Genomic DNA, 26,340 nt, shown 5'->3' on the forward strand with positions numbered 1-26,340 from the left:
CCATATTTCAGTAACCAACAGTAGCATTTGCATTTCATTTCCTGATGCTCTTCCTTCCCCGGTAGCATAAGGATATTTGTTCCAGCTTCAGCTGTGTGTGTCTTGATTTGTTCCCCAGCTACCACTGTCCTGAAAAAAAAGACAGCAAACAAATGTGCCACTGGTGTTTTAGCTTCCTCCACAACTCCAGGCAGAAGATGGGGGTGTTGAAGCACCAGACTTAGAAATTCACATGCAGGGGAAAAGATAACTGAGGCACGGTAGGTTCTGATGAGTCTGTCAGCTCCTCCTTTTCAAAGGCTGTCCCAGCACGAAGTCAGTTCTCTGTTCTGCCACAATTCCACTTGCATGTCTTGGTCCTTGGTCTCAGGGTCTCAAGTGGCAAGTTCTCCAGCTGTGTTGGTCACCAAGTGGTCACAGTGACTGAAGAAGAATACTGCTAGGAAGAGAGGTGGTGTATTCCAGTCCCCCTCCCTTCCCAGTCCCCAACCAGGTAAGACTCATCCAGCAAACCAGTAATGGGAAAAAAAAAGTGTATTAAAATATTCACAAGATTACAATAGAAAACATTGAAGTCCATTCAAGAAAAAATATCCAATATAACTGTTTCCAGATGAGTCTGTAAAAGCAAAAGCACTAACAGTTGGTACACTGGCTCTTCATGTAATCAGGCCATGCAATGCATATCTAGCTCCCTCACAGAGATTATACACCTGTCTTACAGGTGTTTGTTGTCTTGCACACCTCCAGGACAGAGGTTTACAAAAGAAAAGTACCCAGTCTATGTTTTCAATTACAGTTACCACATAAGAACAGTTGGCATGGCAGGGAGACAGAAAACATTGCACAGCACACTGATCTCCAAAGGCATTGAACTTATATTTTAGAGTGCAAAAATGCCTGTAAATGAAAGGGCTTATTAGCTTTAGGGCAGTAAAGAGAAGGGAAAGAGAAACCTAAAGAAGAGAATAATTGCTGAGCCTTGTTAATATGATTTTGTAGTCTCCCGTATAAAAATGTTACGCTGCAGAGGTGTGGCCATAGCCCAGAAGTCCCACCCACCTTCTCTCTTGGTAGTTTTATTGAGGAAATATTTCCATCAGCTATGATGCAATAAGAACTTTTTGTATTTGAGGTCCTTGGCAGATACACTAATACTGTAGAATTCCAAGACAAGATTCCAGTACAGAGTGAAGGTGTTCCAGTCACAAATCAAAAACTCCATACCTGACCTCAGTGAATCCACTCTAAGGCAATGCAGCTTTTAAGTTGCATGCACACCTTTACTGCAATTACAAGACAGATGGTTACCTAGACAATTCTCACAGCTTTAAAAAGTTTAAAAACCTAATTACAGCTCTTCTAGTCACAAACTGAAATACCACTAAAGCTTTGAGAGAAAACAAAACCCTACAGGTCTCCAGTTATAAATGACACATCAGGCAATGAGTTGCAGGGACATATCTGCCCCACTGTAAAGGCTCTTAATGCTAAGCTTTTGTGAACATGGTGAGCATCTTCCTCACAGAACAACTGCTGAAGTCAAAAGGGGCCATGGAAACCTGATGGACTGAGTACACTACCAATATACTTAGCTTGATTACCTTATTTGTAGTCCTCTTGAAATTAATTTATCAATTAGTCAAAAATAAGGAAGATTTCAGACTGATCCCAGTTTTGTTTGCATGATGAATAAGAGAATTTATTGCAAGTCTTTCATCACACAGGCCCTCCCAGGTCCACCATCCAGGAGCAATGACCCCCCTATTTGTTTTAGTCACTGGCTACTGCCTCAAGAGAGATGCCTGCTCCTCCTCTGGGCTGCTGCAAGCCTGGCATGCAGCACTTGTTTTGAAAATAGATGATCCTTAAAAGAGCTGGCAGCAGTGCCACAAGAGGACAAGGACAACACCCTTTGTGTTCCTCAAAGTCCAAGCTGTTCTTTTCCTCCTGCAAGGAACAGCATCAGAGAATTGAGAGAACAGCAGCAGCAGAGCAATCAGAGTTAAACTTCTGGTCACCAGAACATCAGGATATTATGACCTTGTCTGACTTAAATCTCTGCTTGCTCTACCCATCAAGGAAGAGAAGTCCTCTGTCTCCTGAGACTTTACTAAGTAAGCCAACTCAGCATCAGTCCCTTTCATCAGCACAGGTTATCATATCCTTAAACCATCTCAGATAACCTGAGGAACAGAAAGTTCACAAGTATTGTCTCACAATGCTGAAGTTCTTTTGACTTCAGCATGAATACATTACTTAATAATTATATTGCTCACTTTTCCATGACAAAAAAAAAAAAATAACCAAACCCCAAAAATCAGCCTTGACACTGGAGTGGGATTCAGACAGATTTCTGCCATTCCAGGGGGAAGACTTTTGTTTCTTTTTAAAAGGATGTTTAGTGTTTTTTAAAAATACTTCCAAGTTCATTCTGCCTTCATAAAGAGGACCCAAGAAGCCTTACAGGGAGCCTTCTCAGTCTAGGCAATATGAACATACCTGTAGCTAGACAAAAGCCATGCAAGGAGACGTCTCCTTAAGTCAGTTAAAATCAGCCAGACCAGTGTGTCCCCTAAAGTTAGCACCAGATCAGTCCTAAAGTTAGCACCGGATTCGTGTGCTTCCTAAAGTTAGCACCACATCAGAATTGTGCTCAGATTCTCCAGTACATTCCAGCAGGAAAAGAAGCAAACATTAGTAGCAGACTTCAGAGGCAAGGCCAGCCCCATCTTCTCATAGCAGCAAGTTTCTGACCGCCACATTCATCACAATTCTCCTTCTTACTCAAAAATGTTGGGGGAGCAAGATGGTGATGCACAGGGATGAACACAGGCAGATCAAAATCAAGTTTCTCCATCAACCACATCCAAAGCATTAATGTTTTATTAAGTGTAAAATAAATGTTGGGAAGTAAAGCCTGATAAGGAAAGCAGCAGCAGCAGGATTCCTCCTGATCTTAATCATAATTTATACTGGGTTGGAAGGGACCCATCAGGCTCATCGAGTCCAACTCCTGGCCCTGGGCAGAACACCCCAGAAGTCACACCACGTGCCTGAGAGTAGTGTCCAAACACTTCTTGAACTCTGTCAGGCCTGGTGCTGTGACCACTGCCCTGGGACCCTGTTCAGTGCCCACCCTCTGGGTGAAAAACATTTTCCTGATATCCCACCTAAACCTCCTGTGATTCATTTCATGCCATTCCCTTGGGTCCTGTCAGAGTGAAGAGAGCAGTGCCTGCCCCTTCTCTTCTTTCATGAGGGTGTTGAAGAGCACAGTGAGGTCTCCCCTCAGTCTCCTCCAGGCTGAACAGACCAAGTGACCTCAGCCATTTGTCAGCAGGCTTCCCCTCCAGTCCCTTCACCGTCCTCGTGGCCTCCTTTGGACACTCTCCAATGGCTCCATGTCTTTTTATATTGTGGCACCCAGAACTGCCCCAGGACTGGAGGTGAGGCCGCCCCAGCCCAGAGCAGAGTGGGACAATCCCTGCCCTTGCCCAGCTGGCAGTGCTGGGCATGGTTCCCCCCAGGACAGGGATGTCCCCCCTGGCTGCCAGGTGCAGAATTCAGCACTTGAGAAGACCCTACAGAACCACAGAATCACACACTGGACTGGGTTGGGAAGGACCTTAAAGATCACCTAGTTCCAACCCCATGCCATGGGCAGGGACACTTCCATCAGAGCAGGCTGCTCAGAGCCCCATCCAACCAGACACTGAACACTTCCAGGGATGGGGCATCCACAGCTTCTCTGGGCAAGCTGTGCCAGGGCCTCACCATCTTCTGAGTAAAGAATTTCCTGACTACAGTCACCAGCATCAGCACTGCAGCAACCAAGGCAGTGGATCTTATCAACAGATGGAAGCTTGAGTGGACAAATTACCCTTGAAAGTTTCTGGGGTGAGTGGGTCCCACTCCATCAGCTGCCAGCACTGGGTACAAGCACCATAGCCCTTCATGTGGAGTCTTGCTAAAAAACCCAGCTTAATCCATAAAGTAGAAGAAGATATTTAAAGGTCTCCTGTGAAGAAGAAATTTGTCCATTTTTCATCTTGTATGTGTTATTGCCAAAAAATAAAATGTTAAAATATTTACAGAGTTGTTAGTTAGCCACAGCTCCGTGTCTCAGTTCCCTACAAGACTTGGCAAATACCTGAGAACTGATGCTTTAAAACTGAAACATGTCCTTTTTTTTGATACCAGCCAAGTCTTGGAAGAAGAATTACACAAATTCAGATATTGCAGGATTAGCAACTGACATATGGCAGAATAAATTAATCCATGGTTTCCTTCTGAGCCCCAGTTTTAAGAAGCTGGTTCTGGCTTTGAGGACAATGTCCTAAGATCTACCCAGTGCATGTATACAAAAATAAAGCTGTTCTTTTCTAATAAAGGCAGCTGTTGTCAGGAAACCAGAAAAGTCTGATCCTGATGAAAGAATACAGTGTTGCCATACCTAATTTTCTTGGGGAAAAAATGCCCACTGTACACAAAATAGTTATTAAAATTGCACTGTCATAATTAAAGGATTATCTAACGAGGTTGTAAAAGAGTCTGCCATGGGCCTGTAACTATTTTGCATGTGCTTGGTGTTAGGAGTCAAATGTGGGCTTGAGGTTTTTTGGAACAGGTTGCCCAGAGATGCTCTAGAGGTCCCACCTGTGGAGATGCTCGAAACTGGGCACAGGGCTGGGCAGCCTCCTCTGGCTGACCCTGCTGGAGGAAGACTGGATGATCTCCAGAGGTCCCTCCAACCTCAACCATTCTGGGACTGATTCTGAAACACACTGAACTAGGAAGTGGGTAAGAATCAGAGAAAAGTGGTTGCCATAGACCAATCTGAAAATTATTTGCTGCCAAAAAAAACCCAACCCAAAACAAAACCACTACATTGGGATGTACAAAACAGAAATCCTTCTTCTATGTGTCACTTTGAGAAGATCTCTGCTGGAAGGCCACTTCTAGTTTTGAGCACCAGATTTCAGGATACAATGGGTCAGCAAAAGAAATCCTCATCAGCAGAGATCCTTAATAATCTAGGAGGAGTTTAACCTAGAAACAAGAGGCTGGACAACTGCATTCAAGCAGCAGGCTTGAAGGTATGAAGGAAATAAACTGCCCATCTGCATCTTCTGTGCAAATATTGGTCACACAAAAAAAAAACAAAACACACATCAAAAAAACCAAAGAGCCCTAGATTTCCTCCAGAAGTTGTTCAGCCTCCACTACAGGCTTTTGAGAACAGATAAAGCACCTCCACGGAGGTGACAGTGGCATAATGGAGCCATGGAAGAGAGGTATGGGAGTACTACAGCTTCCAGATCCCTTGGAGCCCTTTTTAATGCTTGCATGAAATGACAGAGCTTTGAGGACAAAATATTTCACTGAAAGGTTCAACAGAGTCTGAGGTAACCACCTACAGCTACAGCTTCCTATGCCTTTAATTCACTATCTCCTTCCTTTTCACAGGTAAACTACCATTTCACAAAATTCATTAAATCAACACCATCCCTTGCCCCTTAAAGGACAGCTTGAATAGCTGGGCTCATTGAGAAGTAAACAGTTTTGTGACCCATGTTACACAGGTCAGGTAGGCCTAAAGGTTTCCTTCACTCACACTGCTAAGACATACATTTCTGATAGCTAGGAGTCACAATTTGGCTTACAAAACCAAGTGAGAGGGTCCAGTTTACACGAGAAGGCAACCTGTACTGATAATCTGACCAAGGAAAGATAAATACCCTGTATACATAAAGAATTCTGAATATAAAGAAAATGTCTTCTTTATAGTCACCTCAACAAAAGAAATTAGGCCCTATAAGCAAAGAAAAAAAATCTCCAGGTCAATCTAGAATCTTCAGGCATCTTCCAGTTTCTCCATTAATAATCAAGATAAAAATATTTTAAAATTGTGATGCGAGTTTTCACTTTCTCTCTCGTCACACAAGATACAAAAAAAAAAAAAAGAATATTGGCAATTTATAAGCAAAATTCTTACCGCATTTCAACATGCAACATTGGTCTCACTTCTGTACGATTAAATAGACTATTTACACACAATACATATATATCTCTCCCTCTGTATGCACATGCATTGGTCCTAGCCTAGGCATCAAAGGCCACATGTGAGTTCTCTGGGTCAAATCTTGCTCAAGCAATTCCAGTCTGAACGTGTGTTGTCCTTTGGATAGCTGAGGATCTCAGTTCTTCCGAATGTCGGCGTAGACCACAGACTCTGACTTGTTGATCTTGTCGCTGTGCTGTCCCCCGGAGTGATCTAACTGCGCGTAAATGACTGGGCCCTGCGGACACAAGGAACGGGCACAGTCAGGGGTTTTCACAACTCCCCCTCGCTTCCACGGGGGCTGCAGCAAGATGAAAGCTAAAGCAAGACCACAGAGCTTTTATGACTGCGAACGGCACTTGGAAGCAGGTGGAATGAACCCTCAGCTGCACGTGAGCTCTAGTCTGCCACCTTTCTCCTCTCAGGAGCATGCCAAACAGCACCCTTGCCTCCCTCCAAACCTGCCTGCTGCCACAGAAAGCAAAATCTAGGGTCCCTTGCTCTGAAAAGCAGCAGTTCTTGTGTGCTATGTAGCAAAGACACGTGGCTTAGACAGATGCATGCCAGATTTAATATTGTTCAAGAGGAACTGTCCTAGAGGTTACCAGTCAACAGCAGAGTGTACTTCCCAAACTGCGACTCGGGTCCTGTAAATCCCAGCATGGCTGTGCCACTTGGATAATGAAGCTGCAGCCACCCTGTGACTCAAGTCACTGCCCAAGCCAGTGATGGGGCCAAGACTTACACAGCAGTGAGCCAGAAATGCTAAAATGGTGCAGCAATGCAGAATTCTTACCTGACCTCCGGGCCAGCCCAGGCAGCAGCAGCTCACAGACACCTTGGGCAGGCATGGCCTCACACCTTCATGACATTTGCTGGGGTGTAGGGGAAGACATTACAGCCCTGTCTTTCAGCTGAAAGTGTGAACACTTCCTTAAACACTACACCCTTTAAAACATAGCCCAGGGAAAGCCAACTGCAGCTACTGAGGATTGGACTGCAACCTCCATGGAGCAGAGATCCAGCAAGACAGGTGGGACCCTGATGGCAAGAGAGCTGCAGCTCCCATGCTGAACTGAGAAAAGCACAGGGCTGCCAGCACACACCCCAGGCAGGAGGCAAAGGGACTGTGTTATCTCGGGATGAATGATGGGGAATTACAAAGAGAGAGCTTTCAGTTTGGTTGTGGCTTTTTCAGCAGTTTTTCCTTCAAAACCTTTCATCCATTTAACTGTTCTGGTGTCCCTTATGTCCCAGGAGGAAGTAGCCTTCACTGGCACTCCTCTAGTACTTTTGGAATCTTAAGAAATTAGAAAACATTTGTATAGACTTGACAGAAATTTCTCCATCTATTTTCCAAAGCAATTATGAGCCAGAGATGAAAACAGACCTTCTGTACAGAAAATTAAGCCCTCGAAGGACCACAGACACCTTCCTGCACAGCTCTTTTCCTCCCAGTACAGTGGCAAAGCTCACACCTGATTAATACCTTGTTCTCTTTGAGAAGACATTTAAATCCACATTTTATTCCTTCTAGGTAAAGTATTTCCAAAGTAATAAAGAGTAGAGGAAGAAGATTGACTGAAGGGTGAAAACTTGCAAGTAGGTATAAAACCCTGACTATAAACAACATACTGAGAAAATTTAAAAAAAAAGGACACTGATGTCCTAGAAAACCCTGGATTTCAAATCTCATTATAGCCACTTTTTAAAAAAACTTCTCTGCTATTTGCTTTCATGTTGTTCTGGTCTCCAACACTGTATTGAGATTAATAATTCTGAAAAGATCACAGTGTCTATATAAATTTCAAGGCGAAGTAACCCTGAAGTTTAATTGCAAGCAATTTTGGAAATCTCATCTGCCTGAGGCCAGAGGTCAAGGGTATACTAAATTCAGCTTGAGAGCACTATCAGTTAAAAAAATATAAAAATAATAAATCTAACTGCAGAAAATACTCACTGTGACATTCCAAATTTTGTTCAAGTAATTCTGATGGGTCAATTGTCTACCAGTGGAGTTCACTCAGTATCAGTTACCACTGTACTGGATTTTTGCCAGTTTAAATATAGTCACTGTGCTGCAAGCAGCATGTTAGTGGTGTGGAGAGACTGACTGCTGTGATCAGCTGATCCAAACCCAGCTATCATTGTCTCAATGTGTTCACTGTCAGTCACCTAAAAACAGTGGTAGATAGCCAAAACAGAGAAGAGGAGGGACCAAGGATTTATTGCAGTGCTCATCTATTTGATTTGTTGGCAATTGATTCTCTAGCTGACTATAAGCATCACCTGGGCCATTTCAAAAATCCTCTAAACAATTCAGAGCTTTCATCTAATCCCAAGTAAGCTCATCCTGACTCTTCAGAACTAGAAGACAGAATAGCACTGCTATATAAAACCAGCATTTCCTGAAGCCTTGCAATTTCTCCATTCAGAATTGAAGGGAAAAGAGCAGCAGGTGTACCTGCTAAAGGTTTGTCAGCAGTCATTAATTGTAAGTTACAAAAAAGAAAAAGGAATTACAATATTAGACCACCACGGTCCAACAGAAGTCTACAGAATATTCAAATTTGTCAGATTCTGAATGATGTTGCAACTACCACAGATTCAGGCTCTGGGAATGTTATCTGAAATTTCCATCAAGATTCTTGGCATTACAAACTGCTCCTTCTCAGGGTCCTGGGGTCCAAACATGTGGGAAATCCACGTAGTTCCTGCCTGCACTGTAAATAATTTCTTACCCACACAAATAACAGTCCTGGTAGAACAGCAGTCACTAGAGAATGATGGCATGGACAAGAACCACCACAGACAAATCTGACAGGACAGAACAAAACTGCTGAGAAGGAGGGCACAGTGAAAACAAGCAGAGCTGATTTAAGCAGCTGAACACTCACAGAATCAGATATGCAAACTCCAGAAAACAAGGTCCACACCTGAGTAACTTGCCCTCAAAACATAAAGGAAGTGCAGGCTCAGTGCACTTTCAGCTGAGATGTGATGCAGACAAATACTCCATCACTGATTCTTGAACTGATACATAAATTAAAAAATGAATAAACTTCATTTAATTCATTTAAATGCCACTCTTAAGAGCAAACACCTCTGTTACTGTTTCTAACTTGCAGGGGCAGTTTTGTTTGTATTCACAGTTCTTTTCCACCAGTGAAGTACAAAGCATTCATTCACTTCCTACACATCCTACCTTGTAAAAAAGCTACAAGGAAGAAGGCCTCTGCTGTTTGACCACAGCACTGACTGTGGGAGTCACTGGTCTAAAACTGCCAGGCATTCCAAGAGGCAAGAGTGTGCCTGAATCAGCAAACAGCCTGCAACAGCTCTGGGAGCTGCTAGGGATGAGTATCTGCCTTTCACCTGCACAACACCTCAAAAGCTTGAACACTACAATTCATTTCTTGATTACCAAGAAACACCAGGTTTTATTTGAATGTGATGACAGATTTCAAATATGTTGATTTGCATGCTGATATGAGCCTTAAAGAAACAACCAAACAACGGCTAGAAGCTAACAATGTAAGTGTAATCAACTGAAATTTAGCTTCCCCACTTGTATAAATATTCTGTTCAAAATCTGATCTACTCTGATTTCACCATGGATCTTTTTAAAGAAAAGTAAATATGTTTAGTTGCTCTGTAAAGATGGGGCAAATGCTCAACGGTAGACAGAGGAACTACTTGCTGCTACAAATGTCTGCCACAAAAAGAAACTGTTTGCCTGGCAAAAGAGATTAAAAATATAAAAACTAAACTAAAACTGAATGAAACAAAAGCCATTTGCAGTATTTTTCAGCTGAGATCAGCAGTGCTCACAGTTTGTGTTTTTCTTTAGGAACTTACCTGCAGGGAGAGCTCTCTCAATGAAGAAACAGACTGAAGTGACTACAGAAGGGCAAAAGCACCCTGATTCTGAGTTAACACCACAAAGTTTAGATTTACTCTGCTGCTCCTTCCAGCATACTGAGACTCAGAACCCTGGGGACACGGAAAGGTGAGGACACTGCAAGTTTTCACAGGAAAACATTGGAGTATTTTTGCTTTCAAGATGCAAGCACAGAACAGCATCTGTGTGTAGCTCAGGGCACTTACAAGCACTCCTTCAAGCCATGACAATAATTACTTTTGGGGTTTTTGACCTACGGATATTGTCTCCAACAGCTACTGTATCATAAATCTCACCATGCTGGTTTTGCAAAATCTTTCTTCTCTTTTTTTTTCTTTTTTAAGGGGGGGATGGTAGGAATAGTTTGTCTCATTCACCCATTCCAGAAGATGATCTCCCATGAATTAGAAAAGACAAGTTTTATCCAGGCCTTATAGGCAGCCTGCTGCTACAAGATCTGTTCCAGTCAAAATATGACTATTTTTAAATCCTGATTATATAGCCTCTGTGAATAACTGATCTCTGAAGGCAGAAGGCAGCTTTGTGGGTCTGTGTGCTGAAACTTTGGAAATACTGCATGGCCCAGAAGAAAATGCATTTCAAAACCAAACCAGAAGCCCAGCAGAGTAGGAGCTCTGACTGTTAGCACATTTGGTTTTTTACTCTAGTGTTAATACTTTAACACACATCTCCATTATTTTGTCAGGAGAAATTAAGAAACCATGTATTAACTTGCACACACTACACTGCAGCCACTTGCTAAAAGGTGGCTAATTAAGAAAAAGTCCATTTTGAACCTAAACTCTCTCAGGACAAAATGCATTTCAAAACCAAATCAGAAGTCCAGCAGAGAAGGAGTTCTGACTGTTAGCACATTGGTTTTTTCCTGTAGTGTTAATACTTTAACACACATCTCCATTATTTTGTCAGGAGAAATTAAGAAACCATGTATTAACTTGCACACACTACACTGCAGCCACTTGCTAAAAGGTGGCTAATTAAGAAAAAGTCCATTTTGAACCTAAACTCTCTCAGGACGTGTATCTTCACAAGAAAATTGTTAGGAATATCAAGAGGGAAGAAACAGCTTCCAAATAAGGAAATTCTGTACTACTAACAGGTAATGATCCATTGCACAGAATCCGTGTCTGACTCATGCTCTGTCCCCTCCCATGGAATGCTAAGTCTGGATAAAAGCCACTTTCTCCCTTCACAGTCAGCAGAACTTTGTCAGCTGCAGTAAGCACAAAGAGATGGGAGGCTCAGCAGAAGAGAGCTCTCAGCAGCACAAATCATCTGCAAACTGGTCAGCACCTAGCTCCTCCCCTTGTGAAGGAAGTACGTGCCATGGAGCATGAGAGTGCCAGGCAAATTCCTTCCCATTACCATCCCAGAACAGCTTTACAGGGTGATCCATATCTGACAGACATTTACTGCATCTGTGTTAAACACATACTCACTGACCACTCCCCATCCTTGCACTTCACTACCACCTCTGTATGTTAACGTACAAGATCACAACCACGGTTTTTTATAACTGAGTATGAAAAGGGCATAAAATTCCATCTCAGCTAATATGAAGGCACTGCTCTTTGAACTGCACCAAGCCTCCTACAGCAGAGCTCACCAGTCCCAGCTTCCTGCGCGCCCCTTGTGCGGCGCACGCGCTTCCACCAGCAGACAGCCCCTAATGCACGAATCCCACCCTGCCTGGATGTTTTGCACAGCAGCTGCCCCAGGCTGGGGGAATCCTGCCTCGGGGAGCAGCAGGAGCAGTTTACCTGGTGTGATCTGGCGGGCACGCTGTTTACCAGGCCCTCTGTGTCGGAGGGCGCCTTCTGCGGAGCTTGCTTAACCGGAGACATCAAGCTCTCAGAGGTACTGCAGCTGACGAGGTGGCAGAGCAGAGTTTGCACGACAATGTTCAAGAGGCACACGGAAAACAAAACGAAACAAACAAAACAAAAAGAAAAAAAAAGAAACAAAAAGAAAAGACGAATGATGGCAAGATGAAATGTGGCAGGTTACGCCAAAGTAAAAAAATGAACATAATGGACTCTGAAATAAACACACAAAATTCTCCATCTCTCCCGAGACATTTCTCTGTCCTTCCTCTGAGTTTGGTAAGCAACAGGAAGGAGCAGCTATTAACATAGGACAGCAGCTCCTCCACAACCCCTGGTCCTCAGATACTCCCATTCAACTTAGCCTCTCTAAAATCATGTGTTTTCTTCTCAGTTAACAGTGGTAATCAGCAATTATCTTCTAACTAGAAGCTAAACAATGCCAGTCACTGAGGCAAGTGTTGTGCCAGTGCTAGTTAGAGCCAACACCTGCAAGAGCCACCAGCTCTCTCTACACAAGCAAGGTACTTCCTACCCAACTCTACAGTAGTTCCCTTGCTTTTATAGTTAGGCTGTGAGCCCAAAATAATTCTCCCAGCAGACACCAGTCCATGGAGCAATCACCTCAAGAGTCACACAGGACATTTATGCTATGTGCCTTCAAATAGCTACTTGAATATCTAATCAGGGAAAACTTGGTTTTCAAACAAAAGAATTGTCTTGTGGTGAGAACCAACATCCCTAAAAGAAGGCTGCTGGTTTTCACCCTCTGATTGCTTCTTTTCATCTGCTTAAAGCAGGACTGAAAAGAAAACAAGCCTCTGACAGAAAAATTAATACCACAGAGCAAATGCCCTTAAAGTTGGTGAATTTTGGGCAATGCAGTGATGGGTCTCTCCCCGTGCTAGGTCTGCCTCCCTGTACCAAAGCATCCAGGAGAGTTAAGTAGCCACTTCCCTGGTAGCAGTCACAGAAGTGCCCTCTGCTACAACCCCCCTAACCACTGGGCATCCTTTTTTTTTAGTCTTTGTAGACAGTGTATAAATTGAGTACAGAAAAAACGAGGATAGTGACATTCAGCAGACCACCTCCTCACAGGGCGTGCATTTTTTACCCTTTGATAAGTCTTACCATAGCAGATTTAGCTCCTCATACATGCAGCAGTTAGAACTAGAACAAAAATACTACCCCAGCCATCATGGCAAGGGGTCGTGACTACCTCAAGAACAATGCATCCTCTCTGTTACCAAAATTATGTAATTATTAATTGCTTTATTCACAAAACTCCTCAGATCTACACTACCTAAATGTTATCATTCTGGTTTAAGCAACTAATGTACTTAGATCCCTGCATGTTCTCCAATACCCAAGCTGTCTGAGCCAGAGGAACACTTACAGGGAGTTTACTTTTATTTTGACACAGAAAGAGCTCTGAATTTCCTGTGCTTTAGTCAATGCACTGGCAAGTTCACTGTTGGAAGAGATGGAGGGACATCATCTGGGATAAACAACAACTCCACCCCAGCCAGACACGAGACAATGAAACCCAAGCACCCCGTGAAATGCATCATCCCTTTGCCAACAGATTCCAGCACAAATTACAGTGATGTTAGTAGAGAGCTAGCTGGTTAGTCAGCAAAGGAAGAGGAAATGTGTACACACACACAGGTATTAACAGCAACCACCAACTTGATTAGTTACCATGGTGTCTAGTGGGACTGGAAGAGAAGACCCAGCCCTGTTACATTCCCAATCTGGCGTCTATATCAGGATCTCTGTAAGGAGAGGAAGGTAAGCAGGATCCGATCCCAGCACACCAGGGCAGAAAGAAAAAAAAACAAAACAAAACAAAAAAACACCGAAGTCAGAGCATGAATGGAAACTGTGGCCATGCAGGGGTTCCAGATGCCACGCAGGGCCCCAGCCCACCTCAGTTCAAGGCAGAATGGTTATCTAGGATTAAGTGCTTCTCTCCACCACCACACACTGGGTTAGCACCATGTAGAAGACAGTCCGTAAGTTTGGAGGGGGTCACAGCACACTTGGTTTCTTTCTACACATCATGCAGAGCTGGCATGGTCAGTGAAAGCAGGATTTAAACCTCAGAGATTACTTTCCCAAGAGAGTAGTTTAATCTGCTACAAGAAATCACAGTGCATGAACTACTGCTCCAGGCTCAGCACCAATAAATGTGTCCTCCAGCAGGAAGACACTGGAGAGCGGGTCAGTGGCAAGCAGGGCAAGCAGGCCACCTCAGGCACACTGCTGGTGCATGACACTGCAGGGTTCTTTTCAGTTCTTAGGGGAAGGACACATGCAGAAAGGGAAAACCAGGCTTTCCACACAATTCTGAGCACACACAGCCACCCTTGCTGTATTTAGCCTTACCATTGGGCAATAGCCAACTCACTTTGTCTAAGCTCTCCAACTGGGAAAAGGACAGGGCAAAGTTTAATTTGGAAATCCCCACAAGCTTATTTTTGGAGTCATTTTCTTTTATCCCACAGGCAACCCAAAGAACCTGCAATAAGCAGGAATATTTGTTGGGCAAAGAACAGAAGAAACTTGTATGTTTTGGGGTTGTTTCTAAGACTACATACATAATTTTCATTCTTTCTTAGAGGAGCAAATTACCAGCTAATTAGAGAGGAGAAAAAAGGAAGCGCCTCCTCCACCAGCAGCAAGTTCCATCACCACAGAACTCTCATCTGCCTTTGTCAGTTTTTCATATGCCTACTCAAAGAACTGTGCTTCACTTTGGAGTTATCCTCCTAACACTAAAAACCCTGCAGGGATGGTAACAGTTAACAAAAAACAGTGAATGAGAATGGATGCAGAGTGGCTACTCCTTCCTTACTTTCAAGTGTGGTGATGAAGGGGGTTTTGGCAAATATTTGGCAAGTATTTTGGTCCAGGCTTAGGAGGCAGACATTGGTAACAGAAAAATCCAGTCCTAATCTCAACACACAGCATTCCTTAAAAGCATGTGTGGTGCTTTTCCTTTGGAGGTGGTAAGGAAAGGAGAGCTGGAGGGAAGGGGAACAGACCAGAGCTAGAGTGTCTTGGATTAAATGCTCTGAGGGCATGTATCCTTGTGTCCAGGGATCAACTTTAACACCTAGTGATTCTCAGGTGCAACTCATGGTCAGTAGGTCTCTTCAAGCCCAGTACAGAGGTAACCACCAAAGGCAGATGATCACAGTTCCACATGACCATACCTATCTCTAGCTGCGATTGCCAAGGCTTGGCTGAAACAACTCCTACCCCCCTTTAAGCCCTCCCTCTGATCCTGCTGCTGTTCCTCACATCAGCCACGGGTGAGGAGGGAGATCTCTTACCCAGAGTATCGTTTTTTAGAGTTGTTCTTTCTGATGACAAGACACACGACAATAGAGATGAGCGATGAGAGACCTGTAACCGTACCGATGGCTATCCCTGCCACGGTGGCAATGGGGAACGCAGGCAGGCTGTCTGCGGAGAGAAGGGAGAAAACATTCAACTCTTCTGCATTCCCTGCTCAACACAAGTGCAAACCACAAATGCCCTTGAGCCTGGATTCCTTCAGAGCAGGAGGCACTAATGTAATACCCAGAAATTACAGCATGCAGCCTAAGTGGCAGTGGCAGCAGGCAGCCAGCAGAGTAACATGAACAGAGCAGACACCAGGAGTGTTCTTAGTGTCACCGTCCTTCAGGAGAGAGTTCATGTTGAACCAAATGTTTTTACATGTAGGGAATACAAGTGACAGTGAGGACAACCCTGTCTCATATTGTATCTGAAGGGGAAAAAAAATAACAGGTTACAGCCATCTGGCAATTCCCAGCGAGGTCAACAGAAAAAGGCAGGCACGCTTGAAGGCAGATTTGGACACAGCACATTGCTAACCCGCTAGGAGTGCTGAATGCTGAGTGTTCTCCAGGGAGCATGCAGCACACAGCAGAGCTCCCACCCAGGATCACTCTTAGCAGTGTTTATACGTGACTCTGGTGTCTCAAAATACAGCCCCGTACATTTTTGTAGGCTCATTTTTTTCCCTTCTTCAGTCAGGATCATTGTACAATACCAGGAAAACATGTAGAAGAACACAGTACTGCTTTACTCACGTTTTCCCTAATATTATTTTGGGGGAGAGTAGCCAAAAAAGAGCAGCCAGAAACAAAAGCCAATCAGAGAATGAGTACAAAATACCTACAAGTCAAAGAATACACAGACTACCACTACAAATGAGAAGCAAAGTCCTTTCCTTCCCCCCACATCATGGTTAACACAAGGAACATCTCAGGCCAGAGGGTTTCTTACAAGACTCCATGCTGCTCTAGCTATTTATACCAAACACAAGTGAATCAGCAAAAAATCCAACAGGTAAAACCTACACCTATATAGAAAAGTCTGTCTCAGACACCTCCATCTGATCATGACAGAATTGCTGAGGTGGGAGGGATGTCTTGAGATTGTCTAGTCCAAACCCCCTGCTTAAATTAAGCAGGACCAAGTAGCACAGTTTGCTCAGTACTGTGTCCACTTTGGATTTGACTATCTCCAAGGATGGGAGACTCTTCAGACAACCTAGCTGTCATGGTTTGACAGTGGTCCAACACCAGGTACCCACAAGAGTCACGCACTCACCCTCCCCTGCCACAGCTGGGCAAAGCAGGGAAAAGGAAAAAAAAAGTTCACAAAGGTTTCATGAGTGAGATAAGGACTGGGAGAAGCATTTCAAGGGCAAAACAGGCTCAACTTCAGTTGCAAAGTGAAATGCATTACTAACTGAATCAAAGAAGGATAATGAGAAGTAAAAGAAGCCCTTAAAATACCTTCTCCTCCCCAGCCCCTCCCTTCTTCCCACCAACAGTACAAGGAGACAGGACATGGGAGGTTTGGTCAGTTTGTCACCAAGATTTTCTTCTGCTGCTCTGGGAGAGGAGTCCTTCTGCCATGGGGCTGTGGGGTCCCTCCCATGGGAGACAGCTCTCCATGAACTTCTCCAGAGTGGCTTCACTCCCACAAGCAGCAGCCAAACCACACCTGCTGCAGTGTGAATTCCCCCAAAGGCACACAGTCCTCCCAAAACTGCTGTGACATGGGTGTCTTTCCACGGGGTGCAGTCCTCCAAGGACAGGCTGCTCCAGCCTGGGAGCAGGGGCTCCTCTCTACACTGGGTCTTCCACTGGATCACAGCTCCCTCCAGGCATCCACCCACTCTGGCATGGGCACCTCTCTGCATCCCCTGTGGATCTCCATGGGCTGCAGGGGCACAGCTGCCTCACCACAGCCTGCACAGCTATCTTGGCTGTGGCGTCTGGAGCACATCCTTCCCCACTGACCTTGCTGTCACCATGTTGTTTTCCCTCACATATTCTCACCTCCTCGTCTTCTCTGTCTAGGAGAAAAAACCCCTGTGACCTTGTTTTGATTTTCTTCTTAAATATGTCATCACAGAGGCATTACCAGCCTCTCTCACTGGCCCAGTTTTGGCCAGAAGCATGTCCATCTTCAAAGCCATCAGCCATTGGCTCTGCCAGACATGATGGGAAGCTGCCAGCAGCTTCTCACAGGAGATATCTTCGTGGTTCTCTGCCATATAAAAGTAGGCAGTGCCAAACCATATACTAGTCCAGTGTTCCAGCACAGTAAAAATGGGGGGGTTTAAGTGTAGACAGAATTTCCTGTGTTTCAGCTTAGGCAGACTGTCTCTTGTCCTGACACTAGGCACTGCTGAAGAGCCTGGCTCAGTCTTCTTTAGGTGCTAGCAATGTACATGAACAGCTGGTGGGAGGATTCTCTGGTCTTTCTTCTCTATTGCAGGCTAGATCACCCCACCTTCTCTTCTGCAGGCCAGACAATCCCAGCTGCCTCCATTTCTCCTCATACAGAAGATGGCACAGTCCATTAACCATCTTTGTTGCCCTTTGCTGGACTTGTTTCAGCAGGAACAACAGACCAGCAGCACCCTGAAGCAGGGGCATCATACTGAGAAAACAGGGCTTAATACATTTAGTCCTGTTCCTTTGGAATTCAGTGGCTTTCAGCAGAAGGGTTACCTGACTTCTGGCTGTTTCACTGACCATAACATCATTCAGCCAAACACCAAAGCAGCAGCTTTCCTGACTCTCCAGTGTCATGTATCAGTTAACAGATATGGGAATTCAGAGTCTTAGAAATAAATTAAAAATTAAGATATGAGCACCACAACTTAAAGGAAGACATTTTTTCCAGAACTTTTGAGCAGCCCAGGGATCCACCTGCTATTAAGGAAGAGAGTCCTACAAGTGGTAACATTCAGATATGTTAAGATATGATTGGATTTGAGGCCCATGCAAGAAATGAAGGAAATTATTTTGAGGCATATAACAGCTCCCTAGTTTCTGTGCTTTTTTACCTTTCCAAAAGTGCAGGAATAACTGTCTGCAAAAACATTAAAAGAGATATGCATTTTTGATAGCAGACCTGTTGCTGCCTTTTGCACCAGAAAACACACACATTTTATCAGAGCAAGGAAGCAAGTGACAATCCAAAATCATAGTGCAGAGTATCTGCTGAAAGAATGCGATTAGAACTCTGACCATTTTGTCACTTCTTTGACTTTATGAAGGTTTCTTTGGTTGGTTGAATCTGAGTGATGGACAGCAGTTAGATCCCGTCAGCAAACATTTTTAAGACTGTATAAAAAAATGCTGGTTGTTTGCATGTGAAACTAAGAGTCTGGCTTTATCGCTTTTCAGAAAATGGTCCCTATATTTTTCAGCATTTCACAGTTACACAATTTCCTCATAAGCACTTCCAGAGAAGCCAATGACTTCATTATGAAAGACAGTCCCAGCTACATAACCAAACACCAGCTCTGAAAGCCAATATTTAAGTTAACAACTCAACACAAAACAAAAATCCAGCCATTCAGAGAACACTTTTCGCTGATTATTATGAAATTCAGAGCAATTTCTATTTCACTGAGAGCAAGTCAGTATCAGTTTTATGAAAGAGGCAGGAAAATGAAGTTTCCATTGCTCCTAAGTGCAAAGATTTTCATGCCATTCTATTTTTTTCCCCCATGTATGGTCAGATCAAAGATCAACCACCTCCAGGTAACACAAGCTGTCTTGAACACAGTGTTAAGCAGCTTCCTGTTACAAGCAGGATCAGCCTAATGTAAGAACTTGGAACTCCTATGAATGTCTGTTGTTTAGTCTTTAAATGGTAGCCCTTTCCAGATTCAGATAGTCTATTGAAAAAACCAGTCTTGCTTTTCATCCCTGCCAGTAGAATTGTTCCAACACACTTGATAGAGCTGTTTGTGCAAACATCATGTAGGTACTGTGGTGAAAATCAGCTTGGCTAGTTTGGCAATTTTTAAAAACTAGGCCACCATGGAGCTTATTAAATGTTTAATCCAAAACCTAAAGCTAGCCTGTCATCTATCAGATCATTTAAATGTGCAAACAATGAATGTGGTTTTGAACAGTTTATAAAACCAGATTCAGAACCATTAGATGCATACATAGTAAAAAACCAATATGCACCAGTGTCATCATGTATTTATTCCAATTGAAAAAAAATGCTCCAGCTCAGCTCAGGATGAGTTACAACATATTAAAAGAGCTTGAAAACCCATTTTCACAGTCTTCCTAAAAATGTGAAGAGAACTGTTGCAGCATTTTCTCCAATGGTGAGAAGTGTTTCAAATACAGGGCTCCATTCAGACTCAGATTCTTGTCCAGATGCCCCAACTATGGGGAAGCCAGCATGCAAGTCTGTTGAAAAATATCAGCTGAATTAGTGTACTGAGGTCAGTCTTTAGTTGTTTAACCTGGGCTAAAATATGAAAAGGCTTTTCCAAGACAGCCTGACTTTGCCAAACCAGCAGCTGCTTTACTGCTTCTTCATAGTGACTATCATTGTGAGAAAATAAACAGATCCTACTTTATACAGGCTTCAAACTTCCAAGAAACAAAGTTCTAAGTGACAGCTGGACCTCCAGAGGCCCTGCTCAACCCAAACTGTTCCAAGAAGAGAAAAATTAGATAGAGACCTTGCCTACATAAGAACATGGAATGACCTCCTGAGCAGGGGTACACACCTGCTCCAGCAGCAGAATCATTCCAATTAGGACACACATATAGGTATCTTCCCTAACATATTAAAACTAATGGAATAGCTGCATCAGCACTGCCATTTATGAATTCAACATTTATTCCTGTCCTTCCTAAATTATGAATTTGAAAATGCAATTACTGTAACAATCATTTCATTGTAGGAAAAACATGACGTTGTGGCTGACCTCCAGCTGAGGTAGAACAATCAAATATTTTGGATGATAAAGGCAAATAAAGAGCCAAATTGACAAACTGAATCTTAGTGCTTTTCAACTGTGACAAATGATACCAAATGGTAACCAGAAGCCTCATGTGACAACTGGCAAGTAGCCTGTTTGGAGTTTGTAAGAGCCACCATGGATTCTTTAAGAACACCTGAGTAAAAGAGACTGAATGCACATTCAACACAAACACCTTTGCATGGAACACAGTAGCATTTCACCTTCTGGGTGTTTGGACTAGATTTATAGTTTTGCATTCCATTAAATACACCAGAAGGGTTTCAGAAAGAAGAGCCTGCTACTTTTTTCTCCTTGCTCACCAGACTTCATAAGTCATTCTAATCCTTGATGCACCATAACTCAGAAATATACTCATAGGACTTCAAAATGAGAAGATGTGTTTTCATTAAGCCTTCCACCAGTTTTTCCTAATAATTGTTTGTTTAAACCAGAGGGATTGGAGGGTATAGAGGAAAAGGGTATGACATATACTTTTTAAACAGTTGACAGATACTGGTTCCATTATTAGGACCTGGAAGAAGAGAATTAAAAACCAGTTGTTCCCTCCAGGCCTCTCCCCCACCCCCAATAAAAGTGATTTAGACAAGGAATGGAGGGGGAAAAAACAAGTGAGAAGAAAAAATAATCATACAGGGTGAATGAATACCTTTCTCCACAACTCTGACTCGGATTTCTCCTGGTTTGACAACAATGTCAGGTGGGTTCTTGACATCACAAATGTACGTGCCGTTGTCCCGGAACTGCATGTTTGATATCATGATAGAAGCATCTTTCTTGTTAAGATCTCCAGCCCAGGTGATCCTGTCTTTAAATGGTATGTCTTTTCCAGGGTATGACTTCCCATTAGAGTAATAGAAAAACTGCAGTCAAGGAAAAGAGGATATAAGAACAATCCAATTAGCAACTCAATTAGCAACTACGGAGCCACCATGCTTCTCCCACTATTACAGCACTCTCCCAGAGCCAGCTGTGTTACAAACAGCCAGTAGCTGAGTTTTTTCTCCTCCTGCCTCACCACTTCAGTCTGCCTTGTTGCCTCTTGATAACATAACCATGCTTACATCTCAACCATACCAGGACAAGAGACTGCAAGTTTCAGTTTTCTGTTGGTTTTGATTTGTTTTGCGGTTGGATTGGCTGGGGCTTTTTTCTATTTTGCAGGGGATAGAGTTTTGCAGACAAGGAGGGGGAGAAAAGAAAAAAACCTGGTAACCTGGTGATAATTAAAGGACAAAACAGTTCTGGAACACAGCCATCTGTCTTGAGGCACAGGAAGCCGCCTGCATCCTAACAGAAAAAGGATACCAAGTTTCCCATTTTGTGTTTTGCTGTGTGTTACTTGCAACTAAAGCACAGCTAAATTAACATGCAATACTCTCCCTTCCTTCCACCCCCTCAGAAAATCCCATGACCAATTTAGAGTATATCTAGCTGTTTTCCAGAAACCTTCAGGTAACTAAATATAACTGTTTCCCAGTTTTTAAGTGACTAAGCTGCACATTGGCTCTGCATTCCCTCTACATGACCAAAAATCTTTGAAGAATACCTTAGTACAGACTAAGAAGGAACTGAGTATTTTCTAACTATACCTGCCCAAAATTGGAATTTACAGCAGAAGTACATAGACTTCTACAGAACAACTCTGCTTTCAAACACATGGGATACCCTAAGAGAGGCATCAAGGCTGCAGGAGAATACCAAGAGCACATTCTTTCTTAATTGGATATCCTGCAGGACAGCAAGATAAATCTAATCAGGAATCAAACCAAATTCCCTTCAGTTCAGTCTCCAGACAACAATGAAAGAAATTTAGGACAATATTCCAGCTTCCTCTTCCTCCTGCCTTATTTACAAAGCAGTGGCTCTGCCACAGAACAGACTGCCTACAAGACAGTCAGTCATATTTCCATTCAAGTCACCTCCTATCCCTCTTCCTGCCCTTGATCTCAGGTTTGCTATTTCAACACCCTCACTCTGAATATCAGGCCTTATCACTTGGCAGCACAAATCTTGTCCAGATCAGGTATGTGCACATCATGGCCATCTGTCCTGCTGCAGTCAATCTTATTTGTTGTCTACAGATTAACGTAAATTCAATGAAGTATTTCATGTGGTAAAAAGCTGGCAAGCACACAGCCAGCTGTCAACATTTTGGAGGGACTCTGAATCAGTCTGCAGCTTTTCCAGCTGGATTGTAACCTTTAACACAGCAGCCCTGCATTACCACACCCCTGTGCACAGGGGAAGTCATCCCACTAAAATCTAGAAGGCCAGAGGCAGATTCCTCAGCTCTCTAGATGCCCTCACCTGGGGGAGGAGAAATCACAAAGTAAAATATCTCCTGAAACACAAGCTAAGTGACTCAAGCCATCCCTTGCCTATGGTGGAGTGAGATGAGACTTCTTTGGAACACGTGGTAAGGGAAGGGGACAAGCAGGGGAAGCTCCCAGTCCAGTCAGCTTCACCACATGGCCACAAGATTTCCAGTGTGATTTTAAAGGGACACAGGACCATCCTTGTCAAGAGAAGCATGGGCTTAGCTCAGACATAAACTGGTCATGAGATTGGTCTTTCAAATTCACAACCACCAAGCTATGCAAAGACATGATTTGGAGCTATAAACAAATATCCCCTCTACACCTTCTCCAGACCCTCAAAAGAAACAGGGAATTAACATCAAATTATGCTGGGTCCCTGCTGCTCAAAGAAAATTTGCTTTTCTTTCAGTTGTGCTGATAGCTACATCCAGGTGGAACACCTGAACTGACTTCAACTCCAAAAACAATGTTATGTGCTGAAGCTGTCTGTATTCTTACAGCTGAACAGTGATGCAGAAAGGGAATGGCAAAACAGGATATATGGGGAGCGGAAAACACACCAACAGATGGCTTCTCTTCACCCATCCTGTTCAGCACTGCCAGGAAATATGCCCTACTTCCCTAACTTCTCCCCAACTCCTGCTTTGCATTCCCAATGGGAAGCGCTCCCTCCTCAAAACTAAATATTTATTTCACTGAATTCAGAAGCTTGTTCTTCAGAGCTCTACATACTGAGCAAGATGCTCACACGCTGGTTTTGACCATCTCTGCTCTGAGCATTGAAGAGCTCCTAGAGTTTAAATGAGCTCATGTCTGCAGCAGAGGGAAGGAGACAAACACAAACAGGCTGAGCAACCTGCTGTCCCCACACCTTCAAAGGTGTCCCAGAGTTCCTTGTTCTGCTTCCTCTAAATTCTCACTCAGTACAAGGAACAAGAAAGAAGCAGAAGTGTGTGAGGAAGAAGAGGAAGAAGACAGCTATCAACCTACCAAAGCCATTTCTTTGAAGACTTAACATCCAAAGGATCTGAGCCCCCTTGGGCACAACATACAGGAACTGAGCAATGACAACTATTATTTGCCTAAGTTCCTTGCTAGCCTGATTTTTCACTTGTCAAGTAACTATAATATGAGGATGTAACTGCTTACTAATTTGAGCTATTCAATTCTGTTCTGAAACCAGGGAGACTGGTCTTACTTGAAACCCATTCAAACAGAGACTATACAGTACACAAGCAAAATAAACAACATGCACAATACACAATGTAACACTGCAATTACAGTGGCAATTCAAATTCTGTGACTGCTATGTTCAGTCAAATGCAAAAGGATAGAGGATTTACAAGATTCCTAGATGCTCATCTACTTCATAGTACAGCTTCCATGCCAACATCCCTCTTTTAAGACTAACAGAGTAACTAGTGTATTCTGTGGTCACTGCCTACTCCAGTCTTGGCAGAGGTCTAGCAGACTGCAATATTTTCATACAACACTAAAAAGGCCCCATAAAATCACAGTGATGAAGATAAGGCACATGAATGAGAGTCCAATCCATATCTGCTTGCTCCTTAGAACCAACTAGAAGACCACAGCTCAACTATGCCAGCCTCCCCTCCCAGGTGTGCTCCCCTCCAACCATTGCTTACTGAGATACGAGTGGCTGCTCCCTCTGGTTGAAAGCTCCAGGAGACAGATGCTGCACTGCTGATCACTTCTACGGATGTGAACGTGCATGGGAGCTTCGCGTCCGTCCCGTTCTCCACAAACATCTCCTCCGGGGTGTTGACCTCTACTGCTGATACTTGGACTGCATGGGAAAGGCAAAGAGAAGAAAGGAGGAGAACAAGACACATCAGGGCTGCTTTGAGAACGAGGAAGTTCACATCACACTGCCTAGAAGAGCAGAAGAGAAGAGGCATCAATGACTTCTGCATCGGGTGATTGCACAGGCATTGCATTATACCTTCAATCAAACAAGTATGGAGCAGGCCAAGTAGATTCACTTCTCCTTCCTTGCATTATCTGTGACAGGATGTTTTCCACTCACAGATGTTTCCTCTACAACACTTTGTGGAAGTCAATTCTATGGTGCAAAGGATGAGTTTAATACTTTTTCGTACCAGCTGACAGCAGGCATTGTAATAATGAAGCCTCATCAGAGGAACTAACAGCCTGGCCCGGCTATTACTCAGTTTCCTCTCTGGCACATATTTTGTTTCGTATCTCCATATTTTCCTAGCTGTAGGTAAAACAAAGGCTCACCTCCAGAAAGCTGAGGAGCAAACTTCTCTCACTCCCAGCTATGCCTTATACTCCTGCTCTCTGCCATGCTCCCAGGTGTGCATGTGCAAGGCCTCACCAAAAATCACTCTGTTACAGTTTAGAAGCATGAGAGTACTTTAATTTTTTCTACCTTATGCACAGTAAAAACAGTAAACAGACCACTACCACCCCCCAGATTTAAAGTAATCAATATTGATGTTGTGCTTGTACCCATAGTTTTCCTAACAAGTAACGTGCATCACGATTTGGAAAACGTGTTGAAGATGTGCTTTATCTGGCACCTTCTAAGCTGCCAGTGCACTATCCCTATCCAGATTTAGGCAGCTACATCTCTGCATTCATCCAGATTTATGTAGAAAAACAAAGCATGATCTTGTGACATCACAAGAGAATGTCTGTCAGGGTTCATGTCACATCCACGTGAAAGCAAAAATCTTGTCAAGTCAGTGTGGGTGGGTGTACATGTAACGTGTGTTCCCGGTGCCTCAAATATAAGTTTTGATTTTTATTAAACCATGATTTTCAACATAGAGGTGGTAACGTCAACCTACTTCTGTCCATAGGATTCTATGTTTCTGGGCTCCAGTACCTTAAACCCCTGTGTTAGAACAGGAGAAATAACCTTCCTGCTCCATCAGTACCTCAACTGATCTGTTTCTCAACTTTGAATAAAGTAGCTCAAAGTAGGCAGACCAAACAGATGCAAGTCAAAGACTGTTTGGATAAAAAGAAAGAAAAGAAAAATCCACCTGTTGCACTTTGGACCTGATTAGCATAAAAGATCTGATAATCAGGATGCCTTGGCGAGAACAAACAGAGCTTTGAAGACTACAGAGAAGATTGAATCAAGACTGCCTGACAGGAAAACTGAATCAACTTCTACAAGCAGGAGATGTTGCAAAATGTGTAAGTTCGTTTATGTGATGATCAACCCAATCACAGTAATTGCAATAACCACAACCAGAAGAAACCACCATTCATTAATTCTGCTGTTCGGAGTCCACACTGTTCACTTCCAAAATTCACCAACTCCTCTGTCCCATCAGGTTATCTCTTAATACTTCAGATTCTCCCGTCATCATTGCTCTCACTTCCAAGAGAAAAAGCATCCCAAAGGGGGTGGGGAGTAGGGATGGTGAATTTTCATCATGAGGTTCTATCACAGCTTCCTTTCTCTTGTACATACTACTGACTACGGGCCAAAAAATATTCTTTTGTAAAACAACTACCAAATATTTATTTGGAACATACAAAGACTTCTAGCAATCAAATAAATGAACTGAGAGCTGCTGTGCTTTATATATTTTTTCCAGCTAATGGTGTAGAAAAGAAAAATAAAATAAAATAAAATCCATTGTAGTAGGTCCAAACCACAGAACAAACCTCCCTTTCAAGCATAAAATAAGCAAGATGCCCTCAGTATTCGTGTAGGAAGAAAAGAGTCTGCACAGACATTGTCTGCTTGTACATGGTACAGAGAACTCCTTGCCACACACAGGCAGTGGGTAGCACAGATCTGCCTAATCTAAAGAAGTCACTGTTCTCACTAGAACTGTAGTGAAGCAAAAAAAAGAAAAAAAAAAAAAAAGGACTTCTCC

At 43.3% G+C, this 26,340-nt stretch overlaps 1 protein-coding gene across 1 annotated transcript; it reads right to left on the reverse strand.

Annotated features, from left to right (window-relative positions):
* Positions 1 to 516: 516 nt before the first annotated feature.
* MPZL1 (myelin protein zero like 1) lies at positions 517 to 24,417 on the reverse strand. Its single transcript, XM_039713121.1, has 5 exons — positions 24,106 to 24,417; positions 20,788 to 21,001; positions 15,148 to 15,280; positions 11,747 to 11,852; positions 517 to 6,302 (listed from the first exon to the last, which is right to left on the reverse strand). The coding sequence occupies exons 1-5, from the start codon at positions 24,415 to 24,417 to the stop codon at positions 6,201 to 6,203; spliced, it is 867 nt and encodes a 288-aa protein (XP_039569055.1). The 3' UTR covers positions 517 to 6,200.
* Between the last annotated feature and the right edge of the window lie 1,923 nt (positions 24,418 to 26,340).

Source organism: Passer montanus, unplaced genomic scaffold (assembly GCF_014805655.1).
Source record: "Passer montanus isolate IOZ18808 unplaced genomic scaffold, ASM1480565v1 scaffold28, whole genome shotgun sequence".
NCBI classification, from domain to species: Eukaryota; Metazoa; Chordata; class Aves; order Passeriformes; family Passeridae; genus Passer; species Passer montanus.